The 16112-nt window shown below is 44.9% G+C and overlaps 1 protein-coding gene across 2 annotated transcripts in view; it reads left to right on the top strand.

The window, feature by feature from the left end:
- Positions 1–13220: 13220 nt before the first annotated feature.
- Positions 13221–16112, top strand: part of TLE1 (TLE family member 1, transcriptional corepressor) — a 56464-nt gene continuing 53572 nt past the window's right edge. The window contains exons 1-2 of one of the 2 annotated variants that reach the window (XM_088470114.1): positions 13221–13731; positions 15440–15540. In XM_088470114.1, the coding sequence (XP_088326240.1) occupies positions 13708–13731; positions 15440–15540 (125 nt within the window). In that variant the 5' untranslated portion in view covers positions 13221–13707. The remainder of the gene's footprint in view (positions 13732–15439; positions 15541–16112) is intronic. The other variant, XM_088470115.1, reaches the window with a different exon arrangement.

A 16112-nucleotide genomic window follows, 5' to 3' on the forward strand; every position in this document is an offset into this window, starting at 1 on the left:
GCACTCTTGCAAGTAATCACCAGCAGAAGGCAACCATGGACTGCTGTAGGACAATGTTCTGTCATACAGGTAAGTATACTGTATCTAGTTATCTATTAATATACATTACACCAGACTTCTCACTACTTTTACACTATATTATACACTGAAGGTAGGTAGCCTGTCACTTTTCAGGAGGTGTGGAACTATAATTCAGCAGGTCATACTGGGACTTCTAGTACCATAATGACTGAATCCAAGTTGATCATGTAAGTACTAAGTAGCAACCTGGCAAGTGACACATGAGTGCTTTAGTGTCTGAGTATGCCAAACCATGTCAATGCAGTACTTACATAAACTGTATGAAATTAGTGAAATTTGAATATGCTGTGTGCAGTGGGCCTGATTCAGAGCCACTCACAAAAAGCAAGAGCTCGCTCTAAATCAGGGCGTGTGTGTTTTTTTTGTTGTGGCCTCTTGGCCTCTCGCATAGCTGTGGGTTACCACCCACAACTTATGCGAGCGGCCATGATGATGGTCGCGATGGTCAAGACCATCGCGACCATCGGGCTTGCGACGAGACCCTTGTGGTAGGGTCTCATGGCCGCAAGCCCCAGAGAGATTTCAGCTCTAACAGAGCCGGAATCTCTCTACTGATATCACTCGTGATGTCAGTGGGACTGCCCCCAAATGGCAGGCGTTCTCACGGGAACGCCTCTGTTTGGGCAGCCACCCCCCCCGGCCCGCCCACCAAAGGGGGCGAGCTGTCACTCAACATCGACAGCTCACCCCCTTTGGTGCGAGACCCGGAGTGACGGATTGCCCGTCGCTAGCCGGGTCTCGCGCATGCGCACGACGGAGCCGGCTCCGTCGTGCGCATGTGCTGTGGGCCACTATCGACCCGGTTGCGAGCGCTCAGTGCTTGCGACCGGGTCTGAATCAGGCCCAGAATCCATAAAGCTTATCAGAACTCATATTCCAGAAACTGTGCTTATACAGTTGCTGGTGGGTACGTATCATGTTCCAGGGGCCTACAATAGGTGCATTCCTAAGTAACTGTATGTTAGAGCTTGTAGTGACAGAACCCCAATGTGTGAGAGGGGAATTACATGCAGGCCCATCACACATATGTCAATTTGTATCTGAGTGGCTATTCTATCTGTGAGGGACTTAAAATGCTGAATAATACTCCAATCAACTGTCACGCTCTGGCAATTAAAAACCACTTTCTTACCTCTCCAGTGGCTGTCCATGCTAGCGCTGAGGTCCGCTCGTGCTGTGCATCACTCTCTGCTGGTGCTGAGGTCTGTCTGTGCTTCTCCTGCCCCATCAGTGTCCTGTCACTGAGCATGGAGATGGCTCTACGCAGCCCCTTGCTCACAGCATGTCTTCCAAGCATGATGGCACACAAACTGCATGCCAGAGTTCCCTCCTAAACCACAGTATGGGCGCAGCCATGTTGGACTCTGTCACCTGACGCTTTTCCTCCAATCAGAGCACTGTTTCCAGACCAGCTGATCGCAGCATCCAATCCCTGGGGATCCTCCCCTACAAAATCCATTTTCTGACTGGCCTCTGTTGACAGTACAATGTCGCTTCTTGCTGAAGTAACAGCTCTGTGCTGAGCTCCCAGTCCATTATATCCAGTTCCCAGCATGCACATGCAGCTTGTGGGCCATCATGCTTGGAATACACGCTATGAGCAAGGGGCAGCAGAGAGCAATCTCCAGGCCCAAATCTGATAAACAAGTCTCTTATACCATCTTGCACTCCAGTCTGGTTTTACCACTGAGACTTATTCTTACGGCCGTCATTGGGTCCAGCTGATACCTCCAATCATTGGTCCCATCTGATACCTCTGATAAATCCAGAACAGGATCCTCAACAGTCTAGCATTGGGTAATGATCATGTTATGTGTGTCAGACCTCCTGATCGAGATATCTCTTTAAGGTGTATCAGCTGATAGACAGAGAAATAACACACAGACCAAACTCTGTCAGTGTTAAAGCATCTTTGTTGTATTATTCAAAAGGTGCATAAATCTTATAGCATTTCTTACAAGGAGGTATGCATAGTATCAGTAAGTACAAACATCTATTGTTCTCCAAGGTTAGTAAGGGGAGTCTTTAGGATGGGAGTTATGGGAGACAGGCATAACAGTTTAGAATACATATTCTATTCATAAGCTTATCTTTTTAGACACCATCTGCTGAACTCAAGGTTTTCTGGAACTCAGAGGCTAGCAAAAATCATTCTCTACTGTTCGGCTATTAAAGTTGTAAATATCTTAAAGTTTCACTCCATCCGATACCTCCAATCATCGGTCCCATATGATGCCTACAATCATCGGTCTCATCTAATATCTCCAATCATCGACTCCATCTGTCATCTCCAAACATCAATCCCAAACCTATCATGTGCATCCATTCATCAACATCGTACCCATATCAATTAAGTTCTTCAATTCATCAACATCGGCCCCAAACCGATCAAGTTCATCAATTCATCAACATCAGACTCATATCAATTAACTTTTTCTATTCATCTACATTGGTCCCAAACCGTTCAAGTTCATTAATTCATCAACATCGGTCCCAAACCGATCAAGGTCTTCAGTTCATCAACATCGGTCTCAAACCGTTCCAGCTCTGAATTCAGCATCATTGGTCCCAATTCCTGCCCATTCCTTCAGTATTGATCCAGTCCCATTCCAACCTGCTGTTCAATAAAGACATTCTATTTCTGTTCTCGCATTCGGGCTCATCATCCACTGCTGTATCTCTACCTCCTCACATCAATAAATGAGGAAGTCCTGGCTCAAGCCACCTAAGTTCATTCATGCCTCTCAAATCTCCTCTTCAGTCTCCCACACCTGTTCCAACCCAAATCAATCCTCAGGCATGACATCAACAAATTCTGACCTCGGAACTCCTTTGATCGTAAACTTACGAAGATGTAGAGTCCTACTTTGATTGAGACTGCAGCTTCCATTAAACTATATAATATTATACCATACATATGAAAAACACTACACACTACACTAATTTATCCACTACAATAGATACTTGTCCCATGGCAATGTAAAGGCCGGCATACACTGTGTGAAGGGGCATAGATTGGTATTACATACCTCCCAACATGACCCATTCCAGGAGGGACAAAATGATCTGTTCCTGGACATCCCTTTTAATTTATGATCACCATCACCTATGTTGAACTATTTAATTGATGAGAAAGGTGTTTCAAAACAGGTGATGGCAATCATATATTAAGAGGGAAGTCCAGGAACAGAGGATTTTGTCCACACTGGAATTGATCATGTTGGGAGGTATGGTATAAGAAAGGGTTACAGTGTTTTTTTTTAATGAGTGGATGTATATCATTTTGCAGTAATTATATGCTGGTCATTGGTATTGTACGATGCTTGCTGTCAACATGCTATTTTACCTGACTAACTGAATAAACATATTTGCTGGCTAAACACATTTACTCCTACAATATCACATAAGTTTTCGATTAATCTGCAGTATACCATGCACTACCACCTATACTACATTATACACTCTATGCAACACCAGAAATAGGCAACCTGTAGCTGTTCCATTATTGCCCATAGCTTGTAACCAGCCCGTCATACACTATACATTTGTCTCTTCTCTCTATATTGTTCAGATCCTGTACCGGGTATTGGTGAGAAAAGACCCCGTCAGCTCAAATGTGAGGTGTTAATGTGGTAAACAGCATTCCTACTCAATGATATGACCTCAGGACTTATAAAACTGTTATTTAACACATACATTTTTAGTCCTAGTTATGGCTAATAAGTGTCTTATTGAAGACTAGCTGGGAAACCCAAGTTGCCTGGGTTGAAGAATTGACCTTGAAGTACATCTGCAGCCTTCAATTTTTACATTGCAGACCAACATTGGATACCATGACATATGTGCTTGGAGGAAATTAGTAACTGTCAGTGCAGGTGTAGTATGACAGTTGATCCTCAGACTCACTGCCTTTCAGTTGGAGCTCTGCCTGCCCTCCCTCCCCCCTTCCCACTGGTACATATCAGCCTGTGGCTTCAGATCAGTGCAGTTTTAAGCACTGGAAGACATCCTAAGTGAACTTGCTTAAACAAAAATGTCATATCAGAGACTCCATGACCTATTTGGTGGGCACCATGTAGACCTCATGGCCCTGACAAACTGCAAACATAGCCAAAAACCTGATCTTGGTCAAACTACACCACCATGCCAAATTTGGTGGAGCTAGATACAAAACTCTGGCCGTGCATAAAGGACAAACAGACAGAGACACACTCTCCCGCTTATTATATAGAAAATTGCAGGACAATTTAGGTCATGTATTATACAGATCACAGAAATCTGGTATAAATTTCAATCTGTGTATTCTTTACATATATGGTACCCTATGATATAAAATTTAGGTTTATGAGAGGACTCTGGGCCTAATTCAGACCCGCTCGCGAGCGCTGAGTGCACGCAAGCGGGCCGATGCTGGCCCAGTGCGCATGCGCACGATGGAAGCGGCTCCGTCGTGCGCATGCGCAAGACCCGGATAGCGGGTCTCGCCACAAGGGGGCGTGCTGTCGATGGTGAGTGACAGCACACCCCCTTTGGTGGGTGTGCTGGGGGCGTGGCTGCCCAGACGGAGGCGTTCCCATGGGAACACCAACCATCTTTGGCCGGCCCCACTGACATCACAAGTGATGTCAGTGGGAGTGCTCTCAGCTCTGATAGAGCTGAAAGCACTCCAGGGCTTGCGGCAACGAGACCCTACCACAAGGGTCTCATTGCAAGCCCAATGGTCACGATGGTCTTGACCATCGCGACCATCTTCCTGGCCGCTCGCTATAGCTGTGGGTGGTCACCCACAGCTATATACGAGTGGCCAGAAGGCCGCTCTAAAAAGGAAGAAGGACGGCCCTGATTCAGAGCGAGCGCTCTGTCAGAGCATCCGGCTCTGAATCAGGGCCTCTGTACAAAGTTATGTCTCATATATTTATTTTTCACAGTAGTAGGTGCATTATATTTTGTAATACACCATTTTAGTTTGAAAAACAATAATATGCATTTACACCAGAACATTTAAACATACATTGCTATACTGTAGACTCACATTGACATCCACACTGCATTTAGGGGCAACCTTTCCTGTGAACCACAGCAACTAATAAGCAATGGGTTTTCATCTGTCCAGTGTTATCTGTCCAAAGATAGACAGTGAAAGCAAGCATCTGATTGGATGCTATGGATTTGTGTTAATTTTCAACTGAATGCAGAATTAATTAGCAATACTGGCTGTAATGTAGTGAGGGTATAGAGGGGTTAGTGAAGAAATGTAGGGTATAGAAGCTTCTGTAATGTAGTGGCTGGTGTAGAGGGGTCAGTATTGTAGTGTAGGGCAGAGGTTCCCAAACTTTGACATTACAGTCCAGGTTTTAAGGCTATCCAAGCTTGAATCCAGATGGTCAAATCAAATTGACTGAAATACTAATTAAGTCACTTGTGCACGACCATGGATATCCTTAAAACATGGACTGTAATGTCGGAGTATGGGAACCTCTGGTGTAGGGTATAGAAGGGTCAGTAATGTAATGTAGGATATAGAGGAGTCAGTGTAAATACAAATCCCAAGTACTTAGTATACTACTATAGAATTAAGATGCAAAGGCAAAGGTCAGAGGTCTGATACAAGTGACCTGCGCCATGCCTTGTACCACGTTATGCTTAAACTTAGACATGGTAATTTTTCATATGGTGGGAGGGCGCCAAAGGAAATGTTCGCCCCGGGCTCTGCTTGTTCTAGAACTGGCCCTGTATATCTGTCAGTCTGGATCAGGTTATACTAAACACCAAACATTCATCTAATTGCTCGTTTAACATAAATGGTTTGTTAGTGCAACGTTTTGCTTACTTAGATTATGTTCACTATATACCTTTATCAAGTTCACCACAGCATGTTTTTTATATTTACAGCTTTCTTTTTACTTACTAAAATAACCTATTTTTACTACTCACCTGAAATTAGCAACAGCATCCATTTCACTCCCTCTCTCCGCTCGTCTCCCCTGTTCTGCTCCTGTGATCTGTTTACATTTATAAACAGCCTCACACCAACATCTCACATCACAAATCATATAAACCACACCACCATCTGCTTTCTCTCTTCCTTCTAATGCTTTTAGCAGCAGGGGACATTTCCCTTAAATCTGATCCTCTCTTTATCTCATATGTTCCTCATCTATTTTCTGCCAGACCAAGAAACCCCAATAACCTTATTAACATCTCCTGTCAGCCTTCATTGCTGCCCCTTTTAAGTGTGCACTCTGGAGCTTACAGTCAGTGTTAAACACTGTAAACTTAACTAGAGCCATGATCTGTTATTTTCCAAATCTTTAAACCTGTTGGCTCTCACTGAAACCTGATTCACTGACACTGACAGAGCCTTCAGTCATATTCTCAAGTCTGGGAACAAGAAGAGTGGTTGGCATACTTCCTTGCACTTTTCATTTTATCCTACCAGTCCCATTTTACCTTTCCATCCTTTGAAGTATACACCCTTTAAAGACAAGGCATATCAATGAATGGTTTATTATATGATTTTAAACCACCTTTAGTAACATACAGTATGGTTTTTAAACATACCTCATTATTTATCAATCTGCAGCAATTGACATGCGGTTAAGAACAAATCGTATGTAGTTTATGGAAAACTGAACATCATGAAAAAAACTTTCGCTCCTGATTTTAGCCTCTGTGTTGGTGGCGATAATTAATGGTTACCCAGTGTTGCAATTCAATTGTTCTTGGCACCCATTATCGCCGTCTTCACATTCTTTAATAGACCAGGTATAGCCAAGTAAATCGGCTAAACCCGTCTAAAGTCCTGGTTAGAGAGTCCTAACTGTGGTTAGGGCACCCTAACAACGGGTTTATCGCACATTTTTTGCTTGCACCCTCTTGAAGATGTGAGCAGAAATTCCGGCGGCTATTGTGCCCAAATAGATTTACAATTGAATTGCTCTGTCGGGTGCCCTAAGAAAAAGGCCGCCCTCTAAACAATTGAATCGCACCCCCTGAGTCACTTTGTTTCACATGGAGTGCCACAATTTGTGGTATTGAATTTCCTCCCACTACACAATGGGAGCTTTGAAGAGAACCAGACCATTTATTTGTTAAGGAGAGTGCCACTGATGCTTCATTTTACATATATACAGCATATATATATATATATATATATATATACACAGTATATATTGTGATAGAAGCACTGGAGAAGTATGGAATGGCTTCTATGTGTGTCCCAGGTTCCTGTCCTATGTGTTTTAGCCCCCAGGAGAAGTCTATTTTACAAACAGGTTTGAGTGTCGGCTTTTGGTAAAAGCTGGAGAATGGGTCCTGGGGGTGTGGATGTGAGATAGAAGGGAGGGCTCCATCCACAGGGCCGTTTCAGGTATTAGGCCTTTCAGCCTGAGAGAAGGCTAATGAGTGATTACACCTGGAAGTGGCTCATAAGAGCTGTGTAATGTCTTGGTGCAGTGTCTCACACCTGGGAGAGCAGGCTGCATGTTAGCTTGTTCTGAGACACTGTTTGATACAAACCTGAAGATACTGTGGACGTGAACTTGTTTTGTGTTCTGTTAGTAAGGGAACCTACTGTCTAGTTAGAGCCCAGACGGGCTAGGGTTTATGTTTTGTTTTATTTGATTATAGGTGTTGCACAATAAAAACTGGTGCCAACCAGCTTGCACAAAAACCCACAACTGGAGTGCTGTTTCCTGGCTGCTGTGTGTAAGGAGGTGTCCATCTACCCCAGGAGAGGGACCCTTACCCCGATCATATCACAATATATATATATTTTTATCAATTAGCAAAATATAAAGTGAATGAACAGAAGAGAAATCTAAATCAAATCAATATTTGGTGTGAACACCCTTTGCAAACTTTTTAGTTTAAGGACACTGCATAAAATCAAAGAGAATAACAAAAAATAAAAGTCACAAAAGAAGGACGATTCATAAGAATCAATCAAATCCACAATGCGAACTTAAGGCGCACATCCACTAGCAGATATTAATGGACGACTGAATGATAACAACATTGTTATCATTCAGTCGTCCATTAATCATGCATGAATCGGGCACTAAATTGTCGGAAACGACCAGCGATGCGTGCTCCCGCTGGTCATTTCCGACATCCATCATCACCTGAACATGCCGGTCAATCTGCCGATAACGACAGATTGACCATGTGCAGGGATGACAGAGGGTGCCTACACTGAACGACTAATCATTCAGTGTACGCACTGCAGGGGATGGGGAACGATGTCGTAATCGTACTGTCTTCCCTGGGTCGCGTAGTGGATATGCACCTTTAGTAACAAAGGGCCTGATTCAGACCCACTCGCGAGCGGCTGTCCGCTCGCAAGTGGGTCGATGTTATGGACTGAGCATGTGCACGACGGAGGGAGCTCCGTCGTGCGCATGCGCCAGACGCGACGAGCGAAGGAAAGTCCTTCGCTCGTTGTGTCCGATCAAAGGGGGCGTGCTGTCAATGTTGATTGACAGCACGCCCCCTTTGGTGGGCGTGCCGGGGGCGTGCCTCCCTGACGGGGGCGTTCCCACGGGAACGCCTCCCGTCAGAAGCCGGCCCACTGACATCACTAGTGATGTCAGTGGGAGTGATTTTGGCTCTGATAGAGCCAAAATCACTCCGGAGCTTGCCGTTGAAAACCTCAACCGCAGGCTCCGGCTCGCAAATTCGATGGTCGCGATGGTCTCGACCATCGCGACCATCACAATGCACGCTCGTATAGCCTGTGGGTGGTGACCCACAGCTATACGAGCGTCCAGGAGGACGCTCCATGAAAATGGAGCCCGGCCCTCATTCAGAGCGTGCGCTCTGCTCAGAGCGTACGGCTCTGAATGAGGGCCAAAGTACACTGATTTTAACAGTATTCTTACAATACTACAAACAGGAAAAATCTTTGTAACAAAAGTGAAAGTAATAATAATGCATCAATAAATATTAGAGAAGTGCGCCGACCCTCGTGTTTTGGTTTTTGGTTTTGGATCTGGATCTGCCCTAGTTTTGGATCTGGATTGGTTTTGCCAAAACCTCACCTCCATGTTTTGTTTTCGTGTTTTGGTTTTGGATCTGGATTTTTTCTTAAACACATAAATCATAAACACAGCTAAAATCACATAAAATGGACCTGTTTTTGTTCCTACAGTATAATTAACCTCAATAACATTTATTTCCAGTAATTTCCAATCAATTTTTACTACCTCACAATATTATTTGCTTCATCTAGTTAAGGCCAAAAGGTTGCATCCAGCTAGCTGGCTAACTAAGCTAGGTGACACAGTGGGCGGCACTAACATGTGGCAGTTCAGTTTCTAATTTCCAACACAGATACAGTTTGTTATACAGTGTGGGTTGGATATACCAATAGTGCACTTACTGTGACAGCAGTGTCGGCAGAGCGGGGTTGCTGACTGTGTCCTCAGTACATGGAATGGCAGTGCTGCAGTGCTGGCAGTGTCCTCAGTGAAGGGTACCGGTGATGTCGGCAGTGCGGGGGTGCCAGCGGTGTCTTTAGTGCAGGTTTGCTGGCTGTGTCGGCAGTGCGGGGGTGCCAGCGGTGTCTTTAGTGCATGTTTGCTGGCTGGGTTGACAGTGCGGGGGTGCCAGTGGTGTCTTAGTGCAGGTTTTCTGGCTATGTCGGCAGTGCGGGGGTGCCAGCGGTGTCTTTAGTGCAGGTTTTCTGGCTGTGTCGGCAGTGCAGGGGTGCCAACGGTGTCTTTAGTGCAAGTTTGCTGGCTGGGTTGACAGTGCGGGAGTGTCAGTGGTGTCTTTAGTGCATGTTTGCTTGCTGTTTCGACAGTGCGGGGGTGCCAACAGTGTCTTAGTGCAGGTTTGCTGGCTGTGTCGGCAGTGCGGGGGTGCCAGCGGTGTCCTCATTGCAGGTTTGCTGACTGTGTTGGCAGTGTGGGGGTTGCTGGCGGTGTCCTCAGTACATGGAATGGCAGTGTTCTCAGTGAAGTGTACCGGCGGTGTCGGCAGAGCGGGGGTGCCAGCAGTGTCCTCATTGCAGGTTTGCTGACTGTGTCGGCAGTGCAGGGGTGTTCTCAAAGCAAGGTGCCGGCGGTGTCGGCAGAGCGGGGGTGCCAGCGGTGTCCTCGGTGCAGGTTTGCTGACTGTGTCGGCAGTGCAGGGGTGCTGGTGGTGTTCTCACTGTGGGAGTATCGGCAGTGTCGGCTATGTGGGGGTCGCTGACGGTGTCCTCAGTATGTTGGGCAGCAGTACAGGAGTGTCGGCAGTGGGGATGCTGCCAGTGGGGGTGCCGGCGGTGTCGACAGCGGAGGGTGCTGGTAGTGTCAGGAGGTGGGGGATGGCGGGCTCCATCTGTTTTTACTCCTTTCTAGTGTTTTGAATGGACTTAACACTGATTGGCTGAGAGCCGTGACAGACGGCTCTCTCAGCCAATCAGCGTTAAGCCCGCTGAAAACAAAACCTTGCGACTCGACAGAGGGGTCGCGAGGTTTTGCCTCGGGTCAGGGATCCAGGGCAGGCAGGGAGATCCGATCTGCGCTCGGATCGCCCCGGATCCCCGAAATTCGGGTGGGTTCGCTCATCTCTAATAAATATACATAAACATACCTAGAAGAATTGAGGTTGTTTTGAAAGCAAATGGTGGTCACACCAAATATTGATTTGATTTTAATTTCTCTTTATTCCATTTGCATTTCATTAAATGATAAAAATAAACTATTAACACTTCTATTTTTGAAAGCAATCTTATACCCATTTTCCACCAAAAACCCGGGTCCGACATGGGTTTTCGGACATGGTTCCAACCAAGGTCAGACCCAGTTTACACTGCACCTTCGATCTGGGTTATTCCCAGGTCAACCCTGTTCACACTGAACTCGGGTCTGCCCTGATACACTTGTGAGGTCATAAAAAGTGGAAGGTGACTGCTCCACAACCACCAATCAGCTCATTACACTAACAGATATAATGGCTGATCAATTTATCAGCCAATATATCTGCTGCCCCTCGGCCAGTGTGTACCCGCGATATGTCTGTGAATGACGACGTTCACAGACATATTGCATTGGCTGTGCTGCACGACCAATGGACAGATATGTCAGCAGACATATCTGTCCATCGGCAAGTGTGTACGGGCGGTCTGCAGACCGCCCGTACACATGCAGTGGCAGCCGCAGGGAGGGTGGTGGACATGCCCCTGACCCGTGGGACCTGCCCCCTCCTGCACACTGAACACAGATGATGGTTGTTCAGTGTGTATGAACAACCATCATCTGCAGATCACTTGGTCTGCAGATATATCTGTTCAGTGTGTACCCAGCATTAGATTCCTCTGTCACTTGACCCAGTTTATTTTTCTGAGACCCTTTTCCACTAAGCCTCGACCCGGGTAGACCTAGCAATAACCCGGGTTACTGCAGCAGTGGAATACATATATATATATATATATATATATATATATTATATATATATATATATATATATAAAAGAACACAGCATCCGGCTCTCCCAGTAAGGAAAAAACTTGGCCAGGTGCCCGCATATTATAATGACATATTCATCCACCAGACGCGGCGCTTGTGGTACTTGATATCAATGTGAATCCATAAGTGATACACAGCAACGTTTCAGTGCCTCTAAACCGGCACCCCTGAGGACAATGCCGGTTTAGAGGCACTGAAACGTTGCTGTGTATCACTTATGGATTCAAATTGATATCAAGTACCACGAGTGCCGCGTCTGGTGGATGAGTGTGTGTATATATAATATATATATATATATATATATATATATATATATACTATTTTTTATTCTCCTTGAGGGAAAGACATGTGAGAAATGAGGAAACCTATTTAGTAATGAAATAGGACCCATGATCACAAATCTCCCTAAAATAAGTGTAATGCAAATCTTTAACCCATTAGATAAGCTGGCTGGGAATGCAAAAGCTCTTTGTACTCTTTTGTTTACATGAGCTTTTAGTACAGCACAGAACCTTGGTAATGTCACAAGTTATTGTGATGATAGGACGACAGAAACGAGGCAATCAGTAAATACACGGCATTTGCTCTTTATATATATTACTAATAAGGGCAGCAAAGTGGCCTTGTTTTTAATTTATTATTGCACATAATGATTTCAGGTTCATGTGAGCAATTATTAATGCTCAAACTGTAGGCGCTGAAGGCCCGAAGACTAACAGAAGGTCTATAAGCCAGCAGAAGCATTAATCACTATATTATCCCTAGTTCTGGAGGATTATTACAATTCTAAGCTAAATATGTTTTAATTAGTCTTTAAGTTTTTAGTGTTATGTTTTTGCTCAAGTTGGATTTCCCAAGTAATTAATGCTCTCATTTAAACCAGGCAAAGAGCTCCGTATCCATATTCAAAAACACTTAGGTTTGTAATTGATGGTAAGAACCTCATTGCCGTCCTATATATGCTGATATAAAAACCCCCAAGAGCTAATCATGTTACGCTTATTATAAATAAGTTCGCTCTGCTCAAAGAGCTTCCTATAAATTAAAAGCACATAAACTATATTTCATGTGAGGTTGTGGTAAGTATAATAGTTAGATATATATGTTTCCTTCAGAGAGCTACATCACTATTTGGCACAGCATTTAAAGAGTGTGCATGCAATTACAAGAATGGACTTTACAAAGGATTGTGAGCTATTGTACATGCACACTGATGGGTAATTGATTTCATTTTTAAAATGTGAGAGCACACATATAGGGCTGTATTGTTATTGTGTATAGGTATTATACACAATAACAGCAATTGCACATCAATACACAAAGCCAATCAATCCATAGAAATTACACTGGTGGGGGAGGAATGGGGAAACTGTATGTAGACGTCTCTCTTTTCATCTATTTATAAGCAGCTAGTAGCATGGATGCCAGCCGCACAGCTACTCCCATAGACACATGAGCATATATTTTAGCATTATAGACCCTCACGCTGCCTGACGCTCGCGGCCCCACGTTACTTTGAGTGACAGCAGCCTCCCTTCCTCCCCTCCCTGCTACCATAGGGCCACTCCCCTCCCGCCTCCTCATTGGCTGGCTGCAGCTCCGAGCAGCCCGGGTGGAAGGCTTCCCCGAGAACGACAAGGGGAGGGTGGCGATTGGTTCCTGACTTTAGCGACGTCATGACACCACGTTGGGACAGCGGCGCGGCGATTGGTTGCAACGCGCATGGTCGGGGCGGGTGCTGGGCTCTGGTTAGCTGGAGGAGTGTGAAACCGCGTGTAACCAGTTGTGGAGAGAGACGAGGGCGGCCCGAGACGTCTGTGTCCCGCGAGCGGAGGATCCCGTACAGCCGCTTCTAGGTGACAGTCACCAAAGTCAAACTTTGCTGGGAACATCAGACCTTGCAGAGAGGAGCGGATCCCCGGGGAGCGATCGGGAGCGCCCGGGGTGCTGTCTCCTTGTTCTCTGCAGACAAAGGACGCCCAAGAGAAAGGAGGCGGCGGCGGCGGCGGCAGGATGCTGGGCGGCTCTGCATAGTGTCTCCGTCTTCCAGTGCCCCCGTCCGTAGGGGCCCTTCTGTGCATATTGGGGCCCTTACGCTCTCACTCTCATTTGGAGTTTATAAAAGTCGTCGAGAATTGAGCTGCAAAGGGGCAAAACGGCGGCCGGGAGAGCCATGTTTCCCCAGAGCAGACACCCGGTGAGTTGTGACTGGTGGAGTCATCTTATCATGTTACCTTATTATGCAACCTTGTCATGTGTCAACTGTCCCGGGGCCGCCGGCTGGCAGTGCCCGCACCGTGTGGCACAAATGATCCCATGGGCACTTGCTATGGGTACATCGCTCTCTGCCTATGATAATGTCTAGTCTTGGATTCTATTGTGCATATCAGGCCTGTAGTTGGTGTGAACCATTTTCTCTTCCAGCCAGTGGGTTAACATAAATCTCATGCCCACATGTCTGCCATCTGTTCTGTCCTCCCAAGATGTTGGGAGGAGGGGGTTGGGGGGGGGAGGTGGGGACTACTAATGTATGCCACATACTACTAATGTATGCCACATACCACCCACCAATTTTCATTCTTGTTCTTCATATGTTTAGAATTCTCTTGGTTTTGAACTTTTATACCATTTGTTTAATTCGGTGGTTGTTGTGTTGCTGTTTTGTGGTTGCCAATTAGCCCTGAATTCCTGTTTAGCACAAATGCCCAGGGGTTTTGTTCTCTCAGAAGATGAGGAATAAATGAATAGGCCCTGTCCCCACGTGGGGAGAGCACAGCCCCATGTCTGTCTGCTGCCCCCTAGGTAGTTTGTTTAGATGTGTTTATGGCTTCATTCATCGCAGTCATTCTTGACCATTTTTAAATGAGAATTCCATAATTCAAAACGCAGACTGTTCTACAGTAATGTTACAATATTAATGTGTGAAATAGGTTGAAATGTATTGCTGCTGCAGTTGGATTTTTTTCCCCCCTGCAAAGTGCTTTAATGTGTGGGTTTTTCAATCAATGTCTGAGGAAGTTATAATGGTGGTGAAATTTTCTTAATAGTACTTTTTTCCTTTTCTTGTACAGAGGTATTTGATTTCGCTATTGAATGTATTGTTTGCTAATGTGTTTGATGTGCTTTAACATATATATTATGTATTAATGTGACGGGTTTTGTATGACAAGTTTGTAAGATGTTCATAATGACATGGAGGCTTTATATTATTATAGAGGCTTGGCAAGTTCCATTTAAAACCATGCATTGACATATTTCTTTTGCAGTTTTAACCCTCTTTTGCAAACAGTCCTTTAGATAGAAAGTAGTGAAGGTTTACGTTGTCGATAATCAAGATCAGGCCTTAAAATACGTTTTTTGTTATACATTCCCAAGGGGTACATAGGTTGTACAACTTGTCATATACACATATTTACTCTTTGCTCAGTAGCCTGTTCCAGAAGTCAAACTTGTCACACAACATTAATATAATAGTCAGTTTTCTAAGAGTCATTAGGGGGTGTGTATGCACCTATTTATATCATGCAGGTAAGGCCTGCTGTCTGTACTGGTACTTGGTTATGCAGTTTAGTTTTTTCTTTAAAGAATTTATCTGCATCTGTGAGGTCTGCAGTGGAATTTGAAACAATGTGTGTCACACCTATTCCTCCTCTATTCATGAAGAGAACAATATTGGCTGTGTATGCTAGTAATTTATTCTTTTTGGTGCTGGATGAGTTAATAGGCATTACTGCTTTGCTTGGCAAGCCAAATGGAAACATTTCTTGGTGGCTTCTATAAGACTGTTGTGGGAATAAGACTGCAGGGTATTATGTCTGCTTTGCCTTGAGTATCTTTCAAGTGGAAGCTGTATTGAAGTTTTTGTTTTTAATATTTAATTTCAATGCTGTCTTTTGGTCCTCCAGACGCCGCATCAGGCCGCAGGCCAGCCATTTAAATTCACCATCCCAGAATCTTTGGACCGGATTAAGGAAGAATTTCAGTTTCTCCAAGCTCAGTATCACAGGTGAGCGTTTCCCAAAAGATAGCTGGTTCCCCCTCCCCCACTGTGGTGTAGGTAGTATGTACTGTTTTGAGGCCAATCCAATGTGATGGTCTATCAAAGCTAGGCTAACAAAAACAATTACCACCATGTGTAAGGGTGGGTACACACCTGAACGATATCGGCCCGATTTGGCTAAATCTGAACGACAAATCGGGCATATTGTGCAGTGTGTATGCCCGATTTGCGCGCTCCTGCGGTCGCATGCAATATCGTGTGATTGGCCGTACTGCACAGTCAATCTCACAATATCGCATATGAGGCTGTACATATTAATGATGCACGGAACAGTGATTGTTCTGTCGTTCAGTAAATCTTTTAAGTGTGTACCGGCAATCATGCAATGTCCAGGGTGAAGCCAAAATCGCCCTAAATATCTGCACGATTGCTGGATGTTTAGGTGCGTACCCATCCTTGGTTGCATTGAAAAAGTTTGAAATTTATATGTACATATTTTGGAAAACTTCTAAAGAGAAATTTTAGGACTCGTCAGCAATACTGTGTTTAGCATGGTCCTGACATTGAATGTAACAAAT

The sequence above is a fragment of the Taudactylus pleione genome, unplaced genomic scaffold, assembly GCF_031769625.1.
Source record: "Taudactylus pleione unplaced genomic scaffold, aTauple2 ptg000095l, whole genome shotgun sequence".
Classification (NCBI taxonomy): domain Eukaryota; kingdom Metazoa; phylum Chordata; class Amphibia; order Anura; family Myobatrachidae; genus Taudactylus; species Taudactylus pleione.